This window comes from Calypte anna, chromosome 7, assembly GCF_003957555.1.
Source record: "Calypte anna isolate BGI_N300 chromosome 7, bCalAnn1_v1.p, whole genome shotgun sequence".
NCBI lineage: Eukaryota > Metazoa > Chordata > Aves > Apodiformes > Trochilidae > Calypte > Calypte anna.
In genome coordinates, this window is record NC_044253.1 from 23,502,682 (window position 1) to 23,526,217 (window position 23,536).

The 23,536-nt window shown below is 37.3% G+C and overlaps 1 protein-coding gene across 1 annotated transcript in view; it reads right to left on the reverse strand.

The window, feature by feature from the left end:
- The window catches only part of PDE11A (phosphodiesterase 11A), a 77,324-nt gene that overhangs the window by 32,139 nt on the left and 21,649 nt on the right, over positions 1 to 23,536 (reverse strand). Inside the window, 3 exon segments of the mRNA XM_030454663.1 lie at positions 2,060 to 2,167; positions 2,271 to 2,417; positions 4,035 to 4,147. Coding sequence (XP_030310523.1) covers positions 2,060 to 2,167; positions 2,271 to 2,417; positions 4,035 to 4,147 — 368 coding nt within the window.

Below are 23,536 nucleotides of genomic sequence, written 5' to 3' on the forward strand. Positions count from 1 at the left end.
CTCTTTGGCTCTCTCTTTTGTGTCTTTTTTCACAATATCAAGTCTTCCTAGCTCTGGAAGGGAGAGCAGCTCAAGCAGATCCTGCACTTGAACTTACTCTGCCCTCAGCCAGAGGCAGGTGGGATGCGTGACGAGTCCAATGGGCAATGGGCACATGCACCCAGCCCTGCATGTGGAACTGGACATTCAGTTAATTACCAAGAGTGTGGTAATGAAATGAGCTTGGCTTGGAAATCCCGGCTCATCTCCCACAGACAGTTGGCCCCCGGTGCTGGCTGTTAAAACAATCCTGAAATTCTGTTTTGAGAACCACAGGCGTATCAGCTTATGGTGGAGCTTGCTGCCCGTGGCTGCTGAAACAGCCTGGACCTGCTTTCTCCCTGATGGCTGCCAGTGTAGTCACCGCTATGTCAAGTGGAGATCGCTTGGTGGGAGAGCGCCTTACCCACCGCAAGATCACCCTGACGAAAACTTGGCCTCAGAGCTCCACCTAGAGGTCCTCAAAGGTAAGGTTTGGCGGCTCCTCATCCCCCGCAGCGTTTGGCAGAAATTAATGGAATTCCTAGCTGAATTGCACTGCCCGTCTTTGCTGCTACTCTTCAGAATAAAAAACCTCTTCATTGTTCTACAGATGAAAGAAAACGCACATCACGGTTTCAAAACTCTAGAAATGACTGATAACTCTGATCTGAACAGCCTCACACCCAGACGAGGTGACCTTTCTCTTGTTGAATACCTCCATTTCCCTTTGTCTCAAGGAGCACAGCACAACTTTGCTTCACCTCCACAGATGCTCACAGAAATAAACCCAAATACTTGCAGGGGTGAACGTAGCACTAGACTAACATCTACCTGCTGGACAAAGCCATGCTCTTTTTTCTTGCCCTGTACATAAAATTCTGACACAAAGGCAATGCTAAACGGAGGAGGACAGCACAGCTGGGAGCCCACACTGGGAGCAAGAGGTTACAGACCATCTCAAGTCCATGTAACATGGCTCTGATCTATGCTGTGATTGGCGCAGGCTGTGGAGTCTCTGCAAATGGGGTCCAACTGGTCACCACACCACAGAGTCTGGCCAGCAATTAGAACATAAACATTCAGTGATTAAAAACTAGGGAACAAGCCCATATTGCACCAGATGAATGAATACTTGCACAAATGCTGTTGATATGACCACTTTAAGGTTCAAATGACTGCCCATTAAAACTGAACATTAATTAAAAATGGAAATTCTTATTTTATCTGGAGATAAGGCAAACACAAAACGTAAAGTACAGTGGAAAGTGGTGTGTGCACACAGACATGTTGCTTCTCTTTTGCCATACTAACCAGAGTATTAAACACCTAGGTTTTTATTGATAGTTTTACAGGAACTAACTAACTAAACACAGATCATTTGATGCAGTAAAGTTGCTGTGGGGTAGGGAAAGCGAGTGAGTAAAAGCAGTTGTACTTTCAATGGAATTCACTTGTATGCTTAGAAGTATACTATTTGTGTATATATACTGCTACTGATGGAGATACAAGACAATAAAAGCCAAAAGTGCTACAGTGTCTAATGGAGACATGAGATACACTTAGATCACCATGCTGGAAGATAATCCTAAAATTTTTTAAGGCAATGCCTTCTACAACTATTAAATGAAGATGGATAAGAAGGTAATAAATATCAACATAATGAATATGTCTGGGATTATAATCTTCCTTAATTTTGTACTTCCCAAATTAAGAGTCTGAATTAAATGTCAAATCAAAGAGTTCTAAAAGAATAACATTTTTGTAAGATCAAAATCTGTAATAACAAACTCACTTGAAGACTGCCATCTGTTTTCAGTCACTTTAATGTGCCCATGATATCACTGTACTAGCATACTAGAAGGCTCTGCCAAATACGTGGTCTTAAGTTGGATAACCTAATTCAGTGTGTGTTTCTGTTGGAAATGGATGGGTATCATAATAACTAGAAAAGACATTACATGTTGGAAAGTGTTTAGACAGGTAAGGCCATGTGGCTGTAAAAGCTTTTATGGTATTTAGCCTGTAGCTGGATACTTACAGTTAATATGGCAGACATTAGCTGGCAGATGTTGAACCCTTGCCTCCAGTTGTGATAAAAAACCATTCGATAGTTCTTGCTAACTGTCAAAAGCCACCTACACAGCATCTGAAATGAAAAGTACAAATTGTATCAGGGCTACTAAATGTGTACAAATGGACAGAGCAGTGCCAAAGCAAAAGCAGCATGTCTCTGCAGTGCAGATGGTTACCTCATAGTCAATTTTAAATTTCTGAACCATTCCAAGTTCCATGAACATCCGCAGGGCTGCAGTAATCATGGCATCCGCATCAAGTGAGAAGTCATCAAAATGGATATCATCAATGCCAAGCTCTGACACCAGAGGGATGTTTGCTGCCTGAAAATGCCAAAGGGAAGCTTCTTTTTTTTCTGTGTCACTCTTACAACAAACCATCCGTACATCAGGCCTGACCTGCTAATGGATCCCCTGCTTGATTTGAATGCTAAGCAATAAAAGGCTTCATCTGAGAAATACAAACATGGCAAGCTAACAGAGCTGGGAAACAGTGGGAAGGAGAAGAACCTGGTACAAGAAGGAAATACGCTTCTCATCCCAACTGGAGCCCATATATAGCATTTCGAATGTGAGAGCTGACCACTTTACAGCTACTGCAGTAACAATATATTCCGAAGCAAATTACAATGTTCTAATGCAAGAAACATCTGGACAGAGAGCAGCTGGGAAGTTTAATTGCTACCATTCAGGAATGCAAAGTAAATATACTGCTCTGCAGAATTTCTTCAACAAAATATCTTTACATTCATAAGCGTACAACTGCCCTTTGCTTTATGCTGTTCTCATTCATAGAAGCCAAAAAGGAACAAATACAAGAAATGTCCAACAGAAATACTTTCCGAAGTAAAATAAAAATAATCTTCAACATGCTGATTACATAGCTAGCCAATAAACAACAAAAGCCTCACATTTTACTTTGTCCATGTAAGAGCAGGCTTTTGTTTTGTCTGGAAGACAAGAATGAGCTTTTCACACTCACAAAAACATACAAACAGGTGTGTAGCACCCGGTAATGTGTACAGTTGTGCTTACAAATGTGTTCTGGATGGCTCAGTGGCAGCACCTGCGGGAGCCAGGCAGAGGTGCTAACAACCCTCATGGGCTTGTTTGCCCTTCTGGACACCCCTTTGGACTTGCCACTCATCTCCCTAGAGAGGGCAGCTGGAGGAGGCTGCATTTGCTGAAGGAGCATCTGTTCCCTATCCCCCACAGTGAGAAGGTGATGGGTCAGGTAAAAACCTCAGAAAGGGGCTGGATCCAGCCCACTAGTCATTAGCTGTACCACACTGAATTAGTTAAAATTGCATGGACTCAGCTGGTGTGGCACATCCAACTACTCACCTGCATAAACAGTGATTTGTTCATGCAACTATAAGTTTACCTTCACAGTTACAGCTTCTGTGTGAGCACCTTATGGTTTCCTTTTAGAAAACTTGTGTTTTGATATATTGCACCCTAACTACAAGTTACTGACATGTAAAAAGCTTTTTTCTAGGGAAAGTGTCACCTTGATAATTACTTTATGCAGAGATTACATGGGATTAGCTATACAAAAGAAAAAAAGATTGTGTAAACCTTCCATAAAATAGTACTAACATTGCATTGTTAACTTATTTGCTTGCTAGAAGAAAAGTTTTTTCAGTTCAGCACTGTTACAGTCCGAGGCTACATTAAATTTTTTTGTTTTTTTTTTTACAGGGTAATGATACTCAATACTGAATTGAGGAATCACTTGGATACAGGTAAAGCTATGGCCACCCCTTAAAACTTCACTATAGTAAATCCCTTTTTTTTTTTTTTTTTTTTTTTTGGTCATCCCACGTGCATACAATCAACCAAGCACACAGGGCTGAAATCTTGGGAATTATCAATATTGTGCAGGTTTGTGTGTGTATTTGCACACAGCTAGCACCTGTTGCTTTTGCATTATCCTAATACTATGGGGGCCATGGCTTCATCGGTATTAAGGACATCAATAGGTTTCTCTTTATTGCATAAGGGAGTATAACCAGTCAGTCGAACCATGTGCAGGTTGATGATTCTCATTATGGCTGATTTGATACAAGATATTGCTATACCCATCATGATTAACATTGCAATAAACATCAGCCCAGATTGTAACAAGCTCTAGGTCAAACCAGTCACACCAAGTCCAAACCATCCAAATATTCTAGAAAGCGAGTTACCATTCATTGATTCTCAGATTTCATGTGTGCGACTCTTGCTACTTGGTGCATCTTCTCTAGTCAGGGATCTGGAAGAAAACACAAAGAAGCATATTGTCTGTTTCACCCTGTGAAACAGCATAGATAGGTTAGAAGGATGGAATGATCCACCTAGAATTAATCTTGTGTTCTCACCCCTGGGCATCTAAGGCCTTCCAGGTTCCAGGAGTAAATATTTAAGGGGGTACCTCTCCCAATGAGGGTTAGGGTCAGGACAATGACATAATGTAAAATGAGGGGTAGAATAAAACAATAAGGTGGGGTGAGAAGACTCCCTGCTGGTAGCATTTGCACCATCCTGTTATCAAAACATGGTTTAGTGCCCAGCTGGCCAGTTTCTCCCCCACTGTCATCCCCACCCCTTTTTTTTTCTTTTTCTTTTTGGGTGTGCTTTTGCCAGAACAGCAACAGGCACATAACTTGGCAAAGCACTTTATCCACAGGCCTTTTGATCTGGATTAGAGAATTTAGAAATTGTGGGGGCAAACAACACATTCTCCCTTTCCAGATTCCCATAATTTTAGCTACATAGTCCAATGCAACTAGCAAATGGTCTTGCAGGGCGGTAGCTCTGATTTGGCCCTGCAGTTGGATCCCCATAGGTTTTAGTGACTCCGGCAGACCCCATATCAAAGGGGTCATCCATTCTGAATCCACTGTCAGCAACATGGCGGATGAGAATCCCATATCCAGCTTACGGTCATTCCTCATTTGTAGGCTGCTTTTGCACACTTTCTACCAACTGATCCATTCCCCCTTTAATGGCCAACGGGCCTCCCCGCTCTAATGGGCTGAGCCCATCGGCCCAATAGGCAACCCTCTGAGTCAAGGACCAAGCAGCATGCTTATCTCCCGTGTTTAGAAAGACACCAGGTCCACAAAAACCTCCAGCTTCCTGTTCAGTAAGGAAAATCGTTGTTTGTTTTAATACTTATTGAAACATTTAAATTAAAACGTTATTGAAACATAATATTCTATGAAGCATTTGGAATAGTTCTACATGATCCCAACAGAGTTGCACCTTAGCACTGTTTCAGATTCGGCTGAAAAGGTACGTATTTACATCTGAGGTAAAGAAAAAAAGAAATACAGTTTAGTGTGAAACAGGGATGCTGGACTAGAGACTGTGCTGTCCAGACATCCAGCAGCCTTACAAAAATTGTAATTTTTTAATAATTCAGTTGTTCTTTCAGAGCTTTGGGGCTAAATGCACACAGTAATATTTTGTCTATGCATACTCTAATTGCATAGTAAATACACTGTAAAATGTCTCTCAGAGAAGAAATGAATTTGTCCATCTTCCTCACTGTTTCTTTGGAGAGAAGTTTAAATAGCAGATGTATAAACAGAAGCACTTGATTGTAAATAGACCTACTTGAAACAGTTTCATCAAAACTGTCTTTACAAACATTCTGCTACATTTTGATTAATTTCGAAGTGGGCCCTGGTTAAGATTTTCATGGGTTTTGTCGTCTAACAGGAAAAGAGATATTTTTCCTGCTATTTTTAACTGGAAGCACACTCTTACCAGCCTGTTAAAATTCAAGGGGGAACACTTGCATCAGTTGCTCAACTGGAACTGTTCTCCCTCAGTCAAACAGTGGAGAGACAACAATATATTCCAAATCTATTACAAACTGAACAAGATAATAACAAAGCAAGTCAAAACCAATTTCTTCCCATGTCAGTCTGAAACTTTCAAACATTTATGAGTTTTTGCATTCCTAAATTTAACAGGAGTGCCATAATCCAAAATAACTGCTGAATTAATAGCCAGGATATAACATTTGTATAAAGAGCTATTTGCTTTACAACAGCAATAAAGGAAACAACAGAATTATGAGTGTTGAGACTAATTTGAATAATGTTAAAAAAATGATATGTTGTGGGGCTGCAGCAATATTCTGGCTGCACCTGGCATTGTCTGCCCTCGGCTTCTTATGCTGGAAATGCAGCAGTCCAGCGTTTATAGGAGAGCAGTCATTAAAACTTCATTTTTTTAATTACAAAGAGATAAAAAATATTCATAATACAGAATATTAAAACATACCCATCCCTGAGAATTTGCTGCACTGCAGGACAAAAATTTCAGTGGATTTCTTAAAGTAAACAGCAATAACAACATTCTCTTCCAGGAAAAAAGAGGCGATGAAAGTACCATGACAATAAGAGGAAGGGGCAGGTGATTAAAATTCAAGCTACAGTGAAATTATTTTTTAAAGCACCCCAGTGATTTAGATACACTTAAAAGGCTTGCTTCCTTTTGAATGTTTTGAAGTTCAATTTCCCCTTTCTAAAAACAATTAAGAACATTGCACTCTGAAGTCTTCTACCCTGCACACCAAACAATTTCAGTAGTCTTCATCCTTGAGAAAAATTCACACAACTTCTCTGTGTGCTTACAGTAAATTAAAGCTGGACATGCCTCCCCATTGGTCTCTTCTCCATAGCCCCTGGTACTAACACAAAAAAATTGTCTTGAAAGGAACCATGAACACAAGTTGGACTTAAAACATGAAAGGCAAATGGTCTTACCTATAAAGGACAAAATCATCAGTCATCAAACTTGGAAACTATCATCACTTGGAGGCAGCTTGAAAAAGAGAATCTCATGCCCCCAGATGACAGCATCAAGAAAAAGTCAGGGGGCACCCCATACTCAGCTGTGTACAGGATGGAGTGGGATCCATAGAGGAAGAATGGAAAGTGCCTTTGTACTTAATTCTGGATTGGAGACAGATTCTCTTTTCCTCATTGCTCTTTGCTGTCATTTAAATTACTTCACAGTCTGCCTGGTATAGATGAACAGCTGGGAGATGAGTGACTGGTTTAGCCTTACCCTCTATCAGCCCTTGCTAACGGGCTGTATGTCATCAATGATCATTGAACTTCCAAATACTTGGAACACCAAAGTGGCTTGTACCAACACTGAAGTCCTAATTTTAGCCACTATACAAGACAGCCCATGTAAATAGGAAAATGTTTCTGGTTCATTATTAATAAGCCTTTGGGTTGCTGTGAATTAACAAAATCTAAGAAGGCAAAATTAATTTTCTAAAGAGTCTAAGTTTTAGGGAAACTTTGAAAGGCTAAACACCTGAAATAGAAAGTACTAGTTGATGCTTACACTGTAGTGCTCCTAAAGTCAACTATTTCATAGTTTTAGAAGTATGTACAAAATATTTGCTGCATAAAATGTAACAAGACAACAATACAGCTAAGCATTCATACTTGTTTTTTCTTCTAGGCAGTATGCATTCATGTGTAAATGCTTGTCAGGAAAATGCAGTATAATCTGTGCACGCATATACAGAGAACATTTTACAACATTCTCACTGTAAGGGCTGAACAAAGAACAAAGCAATCATAATCAATCAGCACAAGCGGGATGGGAAATCTCTGCTGCTCTTACTGAATGTTTTTCCTGAATGAGAGTTAGGTTTTACATTCAGCTAGGTTAATGTCACTGCAAATTGCTTTCCTTTTAATCCTACTCTCAGTTTCTGTCAGATACCACACTAGAATTTTCATTATAGCCAGTATTGCTATTGAGGAAATGCATGCAAAACATACTATTAAATGCCCTCTTAAAATTAACTTTAAATCAGGTTTTATTTATGGATAGTATAAATAAACCATTTATATGGTTTATCATATATAAACCATCTATATGGATCTTCTAGAAGATTCTTCCAGAAACTTCCTGTCCTGAAAAATGAGTGTGACAGCTGCTATAAGCTCATGATAGGTGTCTTGCTAGGATATGGAAACACATTACCACTCCTTCCACACAGGGAATGAACCTGATGGGTTTCCTTAACAATCCACAAGGTTTTACAAAACAAACTTCCTATGTGAGTAATGTTTAATTTTCAATATGTGAAAGCTATACTAAGCTAAAACATACTACTTCCAGCTAATCAGATGTACTGCCAGTGAAGACCAGCAGGCAGGCCGTATACATAAAAAATGGCCAGAAGGAGGTAACTCCTTATGTAGGGAAAAAATCATATAATGTCTGGAAGAAATATGAAATAGCGATTTTGATGCTTAATAATCTCAAATAGCAGAACTTAGTTATGAGACAGTCTGGGCCAGTGGTGGAGAGAGGGCAGTTTAAAAGTGATTTCATTTTGTTTCATCTTCCCATAGTCATTTTATTCATCCTTATTTCCTATAAGTTGGCACATACTAATAGGCAGCTTAAGGAGTTTCTTAAACAGAAGAGACCTACAGCTCAAGAGTCTGATTGTAATAACTTCAGTCAGCATTTCACATGGTATGGAAACACAGGTTTTGATCCTACATGATACTAAGAAAGCAGCACAAAAATATCATTCCACAGATTGACTGGGGAAGCTTTTGCACTAACTCTTCTAATGGCACATTCTCTGTGATTTTCTATAGCCATATTTGATAAGGTGATAAAATCAGATGTAAAGAAGCTGGCAAGTTCTTCAGAAAGCTTTTGTTCTCCTTGTAAAATGTTTACTGCCCTGGAAACAGTCCAGCTAAACACAGAAAACACTGGACTGAGATCCTTCTTGTTTGGGTCAGTTTAACCTCTCTGTGGTTCAGTTTTACTCCCTGTGTGGATAAGACAGCAGCGCTTGTTTTGCGAGGAAAGTATTTCAAAACCTAGTGATAAGTATATTAGTATGGCTTTGTTATAAAAATCATCACATTCTGCCATTTGATGCTTGGCTTCTTTCCCACAAGATATCAGAACTGTTCTGTAACTTCCACTACTGACTATAGTCTGCTTTTTATAAGCCCTATGGACAATGATATGTGGAATGGTTAGCAAGGTTTCCTAATCAGAAAATACTGCCAGACTGATGGAAAAAAGTAACAAGAAATTTGAATGTGTGTAACATATATAAAGCTATCCCATGAAATATATGTCCCAAAGTGGCAAAAGAATGGCAAAACAATATGGTATGCCTCATAAATCACAGGGGCATGCTTGAGTCTGGAGTCTATGTACAGTCATTTCTGTATCAGGCTGGGATCTGGCTGCTATTATACTCCAAAGTGAAACTGGACCTTCAGACAACATGACATACACAAAAAAATAAGACTGCCCTTTCAAGTACCACTTCACTTAGACTCTCTCTCAGAAGATTAGGAACTGAAAGGTCGATCTTCAAAACCTGCACAGAAAGCATCAAAGAATATTTAATAATGAAGAATATTTAAATGTTGTCATTATCTCTCAATCTTCTAGCAAGCCCTACTGGGGACAGAATTATCTGATGGCAAAGATTTTTATTTGTAAAGGGTTCTTTTCATGTACAAAGGCCTCTAAAATGCTTGCTTATAGTTATAGCTGCAGGCATCTTTTAAAACACATCTTCATAGTAAGTTATTAGCAGCACTGCACAAATTTTGCAGTTCTTCACAGGCATGGAAGACCAAAGCCTTGTATGTTCCAGTCTCACACATTTTCTCCCTCCAAAGGGGAAAGAATCAAACGTTTCAGCACAGGGATGTTTTAATGCCCAGAGCAACCTGGCTTTTAAAGGCCTCCATCTGTTACTGCAGACTGCAGATGGTATCTCTCTGCCCTTCACAATGCTGAGTTAGCACCTCTTTTCCAATGACCAACTGCTGCAGAAGCAGGCCAGTAGCATTTAAAGGGAATTTTATAATATTTACAGTAAAAGGGAAGAGACTTGACCTGTGCATGTATGTTATCCTCTGGATTTTGATTCTAATGATTTTTTATGTGATTATCACAGCAGCATTGCTGCTGCCTTTGGCAGTAAAATTGCCCAGAATCATTTAGGTTGGGAAGAAGCTCTTGAGACCAGCCATTCAAACACCACTGCTCAAACAGGGTCAAAACCCCCCATATTTATTTGCCCTTTAACAACTGTCACCAAATTCCAGTTCTCTGAATGAGGTCACTGTATAAAGGGATACTCAGATAACCACAACTGGAGACTGCAATGAGATGGGAGTGGGGATTTTGACTCCTCTGAAGGCAGCTGGACAAAAACATGAGATAAGTAGAACTCAGGCTGCCATATAAACATATTTTGCCACTGTCAGATCTACCAGAGTTCCTGTTTCCAAGTGCCAGACTCTGTGGGTGCTTTATAGAACTGTTCAGATGCAAAAGGCATCAACAGTCCCTGAAACAGGATTTAGGTATTTTGAATCTCTTCATAGTAATAATCCAGTAGATAAACAGAGGTTGCAATTGTGAAACTGAAGGCCAAGCTCTGCCCAAAGTCATACAGTAGCTGTCTGAGCCCTCTGCTGGGAAAGGTAATTTAATTGCTTTAGTCTAAGATTCACATCTATAAACAGAAAATAATGCTGCTCTTGCATCCAGCTTCAAAATCTGCAGCTGAAGCACACGTATGTAGTGCATACTTCTTCATCCTAAACTGCCAAATAACAGCCTGACATGTAATTTAGACGTGAAATGTGACACAAAGAAGTTCACATTTAGTCTTGTTTTAAAAACTTATATTTAAAGGCTCTTTTTAAAAAGTTGAGGATGAAAAAACTGAATTTGTTCAGCCTTGAGAAGGTTTAGGGAAGACCTTATTATGATGTTTCAGTACTTAGAGGGGGGCTCCCAAGAAGATGAAGACTCCCTGTTTACAAAGAGTCACATGGACGAGGGGCAGTGGGCACGAGTTGCTCCTGGGGAGATTCTGATCAAACACAAGAGGAAAATTTTTCACTATGAGGACAGTCAGATACTGGAATGGTCTCTCAGGAGAAGTGGTGGCTTCCCCCACTTTGGAAAGTTATAGGTCTCAGCTGGATGAGGTGCTGAGACATCTCATATAAACAATAATATTAGAAAACTATTTATTCTGCCCCTTTTAGAACATAAAAAGTAGCCATTAAGCAATATATCATTATCAAATATAGCATTTAGGAATTTTTTTCACTGTGGTTTTTGGACAAAAATATGGTATTTTACTTTCTGCTTTTCACTTTTATTTCTCTGTATAAAATGCTAGAGAAAAGAATTTGTCCTCTTACAATTTATTTTTTAAGGGGCAAAGGGAAGATTTGTCATTAGAGCATTATACATGCTACTTCCAGAGACAAGCCCAACACTATAGATAAAAAGCTGAAAGTATTTTGAATATTTCTGATCAATCAGTCCTGTCTGTTCTGAAATTGGGACCTGTCAAGGAATAATATATTTCAGAAATAAAAATACTACATGTCAGGTTTTTTTTTACAAACTAGAAGAGACACAAAATATTTATGTTGCTAAAAATCAGTCCTTGATGTTAAAGTTGTTTCCTAGTACACAGAAGCAAAATATATGGCAGCCTATAAAGGGAACAAGAAATTTCTATTTTAAAAGAACAGAGACATAAAGTAAAAGCAATTAATGGTGTGAACATCTTTTATTCTTAAGGCCAAAGTCCATAAGCACAGCAGCCTAGGACTGGAGTTTTACAGGGCATGCACATTCGACACAATGATCTCCCGAGGAGCGCAGGGGAGTGTTCATGTCCTTTTGGCTTATGGTGATTAGGAAATAACCAGAGTGTCACATACTGCAGGCTAGCAACTGTCGACTTTTTATGACCACTGGTGCAGATGAGAAGCTCATACAAAAGGGTCTATTCAGTCTCCGTCCCAGAATTTTAAACAAACACAAGCAGCAAACCTAGGGCAAGCATTTCTGTGTAACACAAAGGTGTCAGGCATGCAGGCTGCCATTTCCCACACCAGCCCTGCTTGGTTTTGGTAGGCAGACAGTAAGCTTTGTTGCTCCCATGAAGAGCAGAATGGGCAATGTGGACTTGACCCCTCATGCCTATAGATTTGGAGGGATGAGGGGAGAGGGATACAAGACTGTCTAGAAAGGGGAGGGAAGGTTCTAGCTGCTTCCTTGAAGACTCAAAGAGGAAAAACCTGATTAAGCATGGAAGGAAAAGGGTCAGGGTTCTTCTCCCAGAGGACATGATGCAAAGGCACAGGGAGGAATTGGCTCTCCTAGTGGCAAAAGCCCAAACTGCCTCCTGCAATTCTTAGTTGGACACATGGTGCGACAGAATGCATGAGAAAGAAAGAAGTGAAGGGGTTGCCAAGAACAGGCACACACACACACAAAAAAAAAAAAAAAAAAAGAAAGGAAAAAAGAAACAATAAAACTTCAAAAACCCCACTGGATAGTGTTCCTGCTGGCACCTGACATTTTCTTTCTGAGCACCTGAAATTATCTGTGACAAATCCACCTCTGCAGTGACTGGTGGTAAAAGCTATGCAAACAGGAGTGGGCTACTGCTCTACTGGGGAGCAAATCCTATTTCAAATCTGCCACAGTGACAGCTATAGCAGAATATCAACAGGTAGACAATAAATAATATCGAAAACACCTTCAAGCTTACAACATACCTTTACAGAAGAGCAACAGAGAACCTTGCAGTTCTCAGCCTAAAAATGTTTTCTCTTTGTCTTTTTCTTCTTAGTTTTCATCAAGTTCTGACTGTAGGTTTAAAAGAAATCCACCCATCCTATTCTCAATCTATAAATTACCTCCTAGGAGCACTCAGGACTGCTGAAAATAGCACCCTCAAAAAACCCAGAGCTTCTTTTAGGTACAGTTTAACAACCCAAGGGGGCTATTCTGTGCCAGGCTTATGCAGGGCAGCCTGTGAACACTAAGCCCAACTGCTCTCCAGTGACACAATGTCTGTCCTCCACAGCCCCCTGCATCCCACAAAACACACCAGGACAGAAAGTCTAAGCATCCAGCCTGCACAGCAGCACAGAGCTCTAGCTCACAGCCTAATCATGTTTTCTGAAAAAAAAAAAAAAATGTACTTATCTTACTCTTTCAACAACAACAACAGAAGGCACTTATATCGTGTATTCATTTAGCTCTTTACTTAACTACCTATATCTTACCAGCTTTATAAATGTTCTTTAAACAAATGGTGCTTTCATCTATCACTACTTTGGCTGCAACACAGCTAGTAAACACTTGCTTCTTGTCATTCATGAGGCTTGTAATAAATGTCTTACGGTTCATCTACGTTGGCCCTATGAAAATACTCTTCTGATATTTGACTGATACAACTCTTGCTTTTCTCCTGAACACCTTGCATCTGCCAAATTAATGTTTGGATGTAATGTCTTGTTCTAAGCTAAGATGGTACTGCATCAGCTGAGGAGGTATGAATCTCAGTGAGGTCTGTATGTGTGACTCCACTTTAGGGACAGTGAAGATGGTCTGTACCTGGCACAGAGCTGTGTGTTGCATGGATACCACAGATACCACTAACTCAAATAGAGATGCTGATAACGTGCAGACAAGTGAGATGATTCAGGCAAGAAGTTGGATATGGGACCCTGATGGGGCTTCAGTGCTGTGCCACATAGTGCCCAGCTCACCGTGGTCTTTCCCAGGTCACAGCCGTGGGGCAGGCACAATGCACAGAGCAGCTCCTGCCACAGCAGTGCTCTGGTGGTGCTGCAATTATGCCACTTGAAATCTTTCCTTACCACCTCCCACAGCAACAAGCCCCCTTCAGGGGAAGACAGGTAAGACATGTGGATACCTGGTATTAGTACAGTTTATGAGCACCATAAATATAAATCTTTTGTTGCTGTCTTGGTGTGGGGTTTTAATATGTGTGCCCATAAGCTTGTTGCATGACTGGGACCAAATGTGCACTTCTGCAGGGCAGCACAGGAAGGACCTGGAAGTACAGCTGACAGGATGCTGCAGGCACCAGGAAACACTGCTATCTGGTATTCCCAGCTTTTTCTGTGGGTTCTGCACTGCGTGTAGCTTGTTGCAAAGCATAAGATGACACAGCCTTTCACAGAAATGGCCTCATAAAATATGCAGTTTCCTGGTTTTGCCTGGGGTACAATATGCACGTTTCCCACACACTTGCAGTAAGAAAGAGAAGTGCTAGAACCTATTTCTCATACATTTTAAGTGGTCACACAAAGACTAAAAACTGAACTACTGCCATAATTTCTCTATTAGAAAGTGCATCTACCCTGTCTGGCTCAAACAAGAGACTTTTGAGGCTAAAACAATAGAGAAATCCCCACCAGAAGATAATAGCCATGTAATAAATAATCCATAGAAGGCTGTAATTGCAAATATTTTTTTATGTAATATAAGCTAGATATAACTTTGCTTGGATGACACAGGCCCATATACCCCAAATATAAATTGATCTAGAAAACAAGTGTGCATCCTTGTAATTTTTTTCCTTTGAATAATCCCAGAGTTTAATTCAATACAGCAGAGGAGCACAACCACTCACACACAGGTGTGTGGGAATGGGTGTGTAGAGGAACACTGTGGGTGTGAGGCCATGGGTGTAACATGGCTGAGGATACCAGGGTATTTCTCTCAGTTCTCTCAGTGATTCAAGCAGTAAGGACACACTGCCTGTGCTGCTAACACGTTTTATTATGTGCACACACCCAAACATTATGATGATAGGAAATTGCACTGGTATTACCTAACAGAACTGCTGCTAGGTGAGCAGCCTTAAAGTGGTGCAAGGATGGCACCCAGTGGCCAAACAGATTCATCTCAGAAAAACGTTTCTCTTCTATTTTCCGTTCTTCACTTTCTGGAGTTTTAATTATAAAAAGGTTCTAGCACTAGTATGAGATTGCTGACAGTGTCAAAAGCCTTTAAAAGAAACCCCCTTCTCCCTCTGGGGGATATTTATGTAAAATTGTAAAATGTTTTGTAAAAAAAGTGCCTATAGAAATATTGCCATTAATAATTTAAAGTCAATGACATCTGTTTGCAGCCAGAACACTGTATACAGGCAGAAATAAGCAAGGAAAAAAATATTTCCCTTTTGTAGGGTACATGCTATGGAAAAAAAACATTTTTTGCTGGGAAAGAGAGAACGAAAAAAAAAAGCACCAAAAGATTAGAATGAAAGAGGGAATGAGGAAAAAAAATGAAAGAATACAGAGAGAAAGAGGGAATGAGAAAAAAGCAATGAAAAAATACATAGGGAAGGGGAACGAAAAAAAAAACCTCAAAGAAGAGAAATGGAAAAAGGGAATGAGAAAACAAAAGAATAGAAAGGGAAAGAGGGAACGAGAAAAAAAAACAAAAGAAAGAATTAAATGGGAACGAGGGAATGAGAAAAAAATGGAAGAATAGAATGAACAAGAGAACGAGAAAAAAACCAACAGAATAGACAGGGAACGAGTAAAAAAAATAAAGAAAAAATAAAGAGGGAACAAAAAAAAACCCGACAAAAGAATAGAATGAATGAGGAAATGAGAAAAAAAACAATGAAAGAATAGAAATGGAATGAGGGAATGAGAAAACAAATAAATGAATACAGAGGCAGAGAGGGAACAAGAAAAAAAAAAAAGAAAGAATACCGAAGAAAAAAAAGGAAAAGAGAAAACAAACGAAAGTGTACAAAAAAAAGAGGAAACGAAAAAAAAAAACACCAAAAGATTAGAATGAAAGACGGAACACGCCAAAAAAACAACCAAAGAAAAAATACAGAGGGGAAGAGGAAATGAGAAAAAATAAGCAATGGAAGAAGAGAAAAGGACTGAGGGAACAAGAAAAAAACCCCAAAAGAATAGAAAGGGAACGAGGGAACGAGAAAAAAAAACAATGAAAGAATAGAAAGGGATCACGGGAATGAGAGAAAAGAAACAATGAAATAATAGAGAGGAAAACAGGGAAAAGGAAAAAAAAACCGAAAGAATAGAAAGGGAACGAGAGAACAAGAAAAAAAAAGGAAGAATAGAAAACAATGTGGGAACAAGAAAAAAAAAAACAAGGAAAGTATAGAGAGGGAAAGAGGGCAGGAAAAAAAAAGCACCAAAAAAAAGGAAGAATAGAAAACAATGAGGGAATGAGAAAAAAAAACCCAAAGAAAAAATACAGAGGGAAAGAGGGAACGAGAAAAAAACACAATAAAATAATAGAGGAAAACAGGGAAAAGGAAAGAAAAACAATGGAAGAATAGAAAGGGAATGAGGGAATGAGAAAAAAAAAGTAACAAAAGAATACAGAGGGCTAGAGGGAACAAGGAAAAAAAAACAACAAAGGAAAAATAAAGAGGGGAAAGCAGGAACAAAAAAAAACAGCGAAAGAATAGAATGAACGAGGGAACAAGAAAAAAAATCAATGAAAGAATAGAAAGGGAACGAGGAAAAAAACCAACGAAGGTATAGAGAGGAGAAATTAAAAAAAACAAAGAAAAATAGGAAGGGAACAAGGGAACGAGAAAAAAAAACAATGAAAGAATACAGAGGAAAAGAGGGAATGAGAAAAAAATGATAGAATGGGAATGAGGGAACAAGAAAAAAAATGGAAGAATAGAATGAACAAGGGAACAAGAAAAAAAAACAACAAAAGAACAGACAGGGAACAAGGGAAAGAGTAAAAAACTAAAGAAAAAATACAGAGGGAAGAGGGAATGAAAAAAAAACCAACAATAAAAGAATAGAATGAACAAGGAAAAGAGAAAAAAAAACAACAAAAGAATAAAAAGGGATCAAGGGAATGAGAAGAAAAAAATCAATGAAAGAATACAGAGGGAACAAGGAAACAAGAAAAAAAAACAATAAAGGAATAGAAAGGGACCGAGGGAATGAGAAAAAATAAACAAAGAAAAAATAAAGAGGGAAAGAGAATGAAAAAAAAAACAAATGAAATAATAGAAAAGGAATAAGGGAATGAGAATAAAAAAACAAACCAAAAGAATAGAAAGGGAATGAGAAAAAAAAACAACGACAGAATACAGAGTGAAAGAGGAAACAAGAAAAAAAAAATCAATGAAAGAATACCAAAGAAGAAAAGGGACCGAGGAAAAAAAAAACCTAAGAAAAAAAAAAGATAAAGAGGGAATAAAAAAAAAAAAATCACCAAAATTTAGAATGAAAGAGTCCACGCAAAAAAAACCCAAAGAAAAAAAAACAGAGAGAGAGAGGGAACGAGAAAAAAAAAAACAATGGAAGAAGAGAAAGGGACCAAAGGAACAAGAACAAAAAACCCTAAAACAATAGAAAGGGAATCAGGGAAAGAAAAAAAAAAAAAAAAAACAACAAAATAATACAGAGGAAAACAGGGAAAAGGTAAGAAAAACAATGGAAGAATAGAAAGGGAATGAGGGCATAAGAAAAAAAAGCAACAAAAGAACACAGAGGGATAGAGGGAATGAGAAAAAATAAAAGAAAAATAAAGAGGGAAAGTGGGAACGAAAAAAAACCACAAGGAAATAAAAGAATGAACGAGGGAACGGGAGAAAAAAAAAAAGGAAAGAATCCAGAGGGAAAGAGGAACAAGATAAAAAAAACCAAAGAAAAAATAGAGAGGGAAAGAATGAACAAGAAAGAAAACAAACAAAAGAACACAGAGGAAAAGATGGAAAGAGAAAAAAAAAAGGAAGAAAAAAAAGGGAAAGAGGGAATGAAAGTAAGAAACAACAAAAAATTAGAATGAACGAAGGAACGAGAAAAAAACCAAAAGAATAGAGAGGGAACTAGGGAACGAGAAAAAAAATAATGGAAGAATAGAAAGGGAATGAGGGAACAGGAAAAAAAAACAAAGAAAAACAAAGAGGGAAATAGGGAAGAAAAAACCGCGAAAAAATAGAGGGAAAGAGGGAACGAGAAAAAAAAACAATGAAAGAATGTAGAGGAAAAAGAGGGAAAGAGAAAACAAATGAAAGAATACAGAGGAAAAGAGGGAATGAGAAAAACATGAAGAAAAAATGCAGAGGGAAAGAGGGAACTAAAAAAAAGGAAAAGAATGAACGAGGGAACGAGAAGAAAACAACGAAAGAATAGAAAGGGATTGAGGGAAAGAGAAAAAAAACAAAGAAAAAATAAAGCAGGAAAGAGAGAATGAAAAAAAAACTAATTAATAGAAAAGGAATGAGGGAATAAGAAATAAAAACAACGGAACAATAGAAAGTGAATGAGAAAAAAAACCAACGAAAGAACACAGAGGGAAAGAGGGAACAAGAAAAAAAAACAACGGGAGAAGAGAAAGGGAAAATAAGAATAAAAACAAAAGAATAAAATGAACAAGGGAATGAGAAAGGAAAACAATGAAAGAATAGAAAGGGAACAGGGGAACGAGAAGAAAAACCAATGAAATAGAAAGGGAACGAGGAAAAAAACCCAATGAATAAATACAGAGGGAAAGAGGGAACTAGAAAGAAAAAAAAATCAATGAAAGAATACCAAATGAAAAAAGGGAACAAGAAAAAAAAAGCAAAGAAAAAACTCTGAGGAAAAGAGGAAAGGAAAAAAAAAACACCAAAAGATTAGAGTGAAAGAGGGAACAGAAAAAAAAAAAAAAACAAAGAAAAAATACAGAGGAAAAGAGGGAACGAGAAAAAAAAAACAATGGAAGAATAGAAAGGGAACGAGGGAATGAGAACAAAAAGCAACAAAAGAATACAAATGGCTAGAGGGAACAAGGAGAAAAAAAAGAAAAATAAGGAGGGATAGGGGGAATGAGAAAAAAAAGAATAGAATGAACGAGGGAACAAGAAAAAATCAACAAAAGAATAGAAAGGGAATGAGAAAAAAAACAACGGAAGTATACAAAGGGAAAGAGCAAAGAAATAAAACAAAGAAATAGGAAGGGAAAGAGGGAACGAGAAAAAAAACAATGAAAAAAGAATGAACGACGGAACAAGAATAAAAACAATGGAAGAATAGAAAGGGAATGAGGGAACGAGAAAAAAAAGACAAAATACGGAGGGAAAGAGGGAAGGAAAAAAAATCACAAAGAAATAGAATGAACGAGGGAATGAGGAAAAAAAAAGAACACAGAGGGAAAGAGGGAACGAGAAAAAAAAACCAACGAAGGAATACAGAGGGAAAGAGGGAGGGAAAAAAAAACCACAATGAAAAGGAACAAGGGAATGAGGAAAAAAACCAACAAAAGTATACAGATGGAAAGACTGAATGAGAAAAAAACCGAAGACAAAATATGGAGAAAAAGAGAGAAGGAAACAAAAAAACAATGAAAAAAAGAGATCGAGGGAATGAGAAAAAAAATGAAAGAATACAGAGGGAAAGAGGGAAAAAAAAAAAAAAGAAAGAATACAGAGGAAAAAAGAGAACAAGAAAAAAAAACCAAAGAATACACAGGGAAAGAGGAAACAAAAAAAAAACCAAACCAGCGAAAGAATAGAATGAACAAGGGAACGAGAAAAAAAAACAATGAAAGAATAGAAAGGGAATGAGCAAACGAGAAAGAAAAACAACGAAAGAATGCAAAGGAAAAGAGGGAACAAAAAAAAAAAAACCAAAGAACAGAATGAACAAGGGGACGAGAAGGAAAAAAACCAAAAGAATACAGAGGGAAAGAAGGAACAAGAAAAAAAAACAACAGAAGAATAGAATGAACAAGGGAACAAGAAAAAACAAAACCAAAAGAATATGGAGGGAAAGAGGGAATGAAAAAAAAATCCAACAAAAGAATAGTAAGGGAATGAGGGAACGAGAGAAAAAAAACAATGAAAGAATACAGAGGGAAAGAGGGAACAAGAAAAAAAAAACAATGAAAGAATATGGAGGGAATGAGAGAACAAGAAAGAAAAACCAACAAAAGAATAGAAGGGGAGTGAGGCAACGAGAAAAAAAAAAACAACAGAAGAATATGGAGGCCAAGAGGGAACAAGAAAAAAAAAAGAAAATACAGAGGAAAAGAGGGAAAAAAAAAAAAAAAAACAATGAAAGAATGGAAAGAAAAAAGGGAATGAGAAAAAAAAGCCAACGAAAGAATACAGAGGGAAAGAGGGAACAAAGAAAAAAACAAGGAAAGAATACAAAGGGACTGAGGGAACAGGAAAAAAAAACAATGAAAGAATAGAAAGGGAACAATGGAATGATAAAAGAAAACCAACGGAAGAATAAAAAGAGAACGACGGAATGAGAAGGAAAAAAAAAATCAATGAAAGGATATAGAAGGAAAGAGGGAACGCAAAAAAAACCAAAGAAAAAAATACAGAGGAAAAGACAGAACGGGAAAAAAAAAAACCAGCGACAGAATAGAGCAAACGAGGGAATGAGAAAAAAAAACAAAAACCAGAAATGGGAAGGAGGGAACGAGAAAAATAAAACCAACAACAATACAAAGGGAATGAAGGAACAAGAAAAAAAAAAGAAAGAAGAGAAAGGGAACAAAAAAAAAAAATCAAAGAAATGATAAAGAAGGAAAGAGGGAACAAAAAAAAACCCAACAGACCAGAATAAATGAGAGAAAGAAAACAACCAAAGAAAAAATACAAAGAGAAAGAGAGAACGAAAAAAACCCAACAATGAAAGAATTGAATGTGAACAAGGGAACGAGAAAAAAAAAAGCAATGGAAAAATAGAAAAGGAAAGAGGAAAAGGAAAGGAAAGAGCGAAAGAATAGAAAGAGAACGAGTGAACAAGAAATAAACAAACAAAAAATAACAATGGAAGAATAGAAAAAGAGGGAACAAGAAAGAAAAACGAAAGAATAGAGGGAAAGAGGGAACGAGATAAAAGAACCAATTAAAGAATACAGAAGAAAAGAGGGAACAAGGAAAGAAAATGAAAGAAAAAATACAGAGGGAAAGAGGGAATGAAAAAAAAAAACAATGAAAAAATAGAATGAACGAGGGAACGAGAAAAAACCAATGAAAGAATACAGAAAGAAAGAGGGAATGAGAAAAAAACAACAACAACAAAAGAATGAACAAGGGAATGAGAAAAAAAAACAGCAGAAGAATACAAAGGGAACGAGGGAATGAGAAAAAAAAACATCAAAAGAACACAGAGGGAAAGAGGGAATGAGGAAAAAAAACAAACAAAAGAATACAGTACAAAAGAGGGAAAGAAAAAAAAACCCCAAAGAATAGAATGAACGAGGGAATGAGAAAAAAAACCAACGACAGAATACAGAGGGAAAGAGGGAACGAGAAAAAAATAAAACAATGAAAGAATACAAAGGGAAAGAGAGAACAAGAAGAAAAAAACAACAAAAGAATAGAAAGGCAATGAGGGAACGAGAGAAAAAAAAAACAACAAAAAAAATACAAAAGGAAAGAGGGACCGAGAAAACAAAATAAACAGAAGAACACAGATGAAAAAATGGAAAGAGAAAAAAAGGTAAAGATGGAATGAAAAAAAAAAAACACAACAGAAAATAGAATGAACGAGGGAACGAGAAAAAAACCAAAAAAATAGAGAGGGAAAGAGGGAACGAAAAAAACCAAATGAAATAATAGAAAGGGAATGAGGGAACAAGAAAAAAACAAAACAAAAGAACACAGAGGGAAAAAAGGAATGAAATAAAAACCAAAATAAAAATAGAGAGGGAAAGAGGGAATGAGAAACAAAAAAAAGGAAAGAATAAATAAGGAACAAGAAAAAAAATGGAAGAATAGAAAGGGAAGGAGGGAACAAGAAAAAAAAATGGAAGAATAGAAAACAACGAGGGAATGAGGAAAAAAAAACAACGAAAGGATAGAAAGGGAAGGAGAGAACGGGAAAAAAAAACCCAAAAGAATACAGAAGAAAAGAAAGAACAAGAAAAGAAAACAATGAAAGACTACAGAGGAAAAAATGGAACGAGGAAAAAAAACACGAAAGAGAAAATACAGAGAGAAAGAGGGAACGAGAAAAAAAAAACAACGAAAGAATAGAAAGGGAACGAGAGAATGAGAAAAAAAATAATGAAAAATAGAATGGGAAGAAGGGAATGAGAAAAAAAGCAATGAAAAAGTAGAATGAACAAGGGAACAAGAATAAAAATCAACAAAAGAATAGAGAGGGAAAGAGGGAACGAGAAAAAAATAACCCAAAGACAAACAGAACGACAGAATGAGAAAAAAAAATCAACGAAAGGATACAGAGGGAAAGAGGGAATGCAAAATAAAACCAAATTAAAAATAGAGAGGGAAAGAGGGAACAAAAAAAAAACAGCCAACCAAAGAATAGAATGAATGAGGGAATGAAAAAATAAACAATGAAAGAATAGAAAGGGAATGAGAAAAAAAAACAAGGGAAGAATATAATGGGAATGAGGGAACAAGAAAAAAAACCCAACAAAAGAATACAGAGGGAAAAAGGGAACAAGAAAAAAAATTTCTGAAGAATAGAAAGGGAACGAGGGAACAAGAAAAAAACAGCAAAAGAATAGAAAGGGATCAAGGGAGTGAGATAAAAAAACAACAAAAGAATACAGAGGGGAAGGGAGAACAAGAACAAAAAACCAACAAAAGAAAATGAAGAGAATGAGAGAATGAGAAAAACACAACAAAAAATAGAAAGGGAACGAGGCAACGAGAAAAAAACCAATGGAATAAGAAGGGATCGAGGGAACAAGAAAAAAAAATCAACAAAAGAATATGGAGAGAAAGAGGGATGGAGAAAAAACCTGAAACAATAGAAAGAATGAGGGAAAGAGAAAAAAGAAACAATGAAAGAATAGAAACAGAACAAAGGAACAACAACAAAAAAAAACCAATGAAAGAACACAGAGTGAAAGAGGGAATGAGAAAAAACCCAATGAATAAATACAGAGGGAAAGAGGGAACAAGAAAACAAAACAAGGAAAGAATCGAAAGGGAACTAGGAAACGAGAAAAAACAAGAGAAGAGAAAGAGAATGAGGGAATGAGAAAAATAAAACAGCGAAAAAATAGAATGAACGAGGGAATGAGAAAAAAACCAATGAAAGAATACAGAGGGAAATAGGGAATGAGAGAAAAAAAATAACAAAAGAATACAAAGGGAAAGAAGGAACAAGAAAAAAAACAACAGAAGAAGAGAAAGGGAACGAGAGAACGAGAAAAAAATAACTAAAGGATAGAGAGGGAAAGAGAGAACGAAAAAAAAAACAACGAAAGAATAGAATGAACGAGGGAACAAATAAAAAAAAACAAAGAATAGAAAGGGAACGAGGGAATGAGGAAAAAAACCAACAAAAGAATACAGAGGGAAAGAAGGAATGAAAAAAAAACCAGCAAAAGAGTAGAATGAACGAGGAAACAGAAAAAAAAGTATAGAAAGGGAAAGAGGGAATGAAACAAAGAATCAACGAAAGAATACAGAGTGAAGGTGGGAACGAGAAAAAAAAGCTACAGAAGAATAGAAAGGGAACAAGGGAACCAGAAAAAAAAAATGAAAAAATGGAATGAATGAGGGAATGAGAAAAACAAAACAACAAAAGAAAACAGAGGGAATGAGTTAAAAAAAGCAATGAAAAAAAAACAGAAAAAGAGGGAAT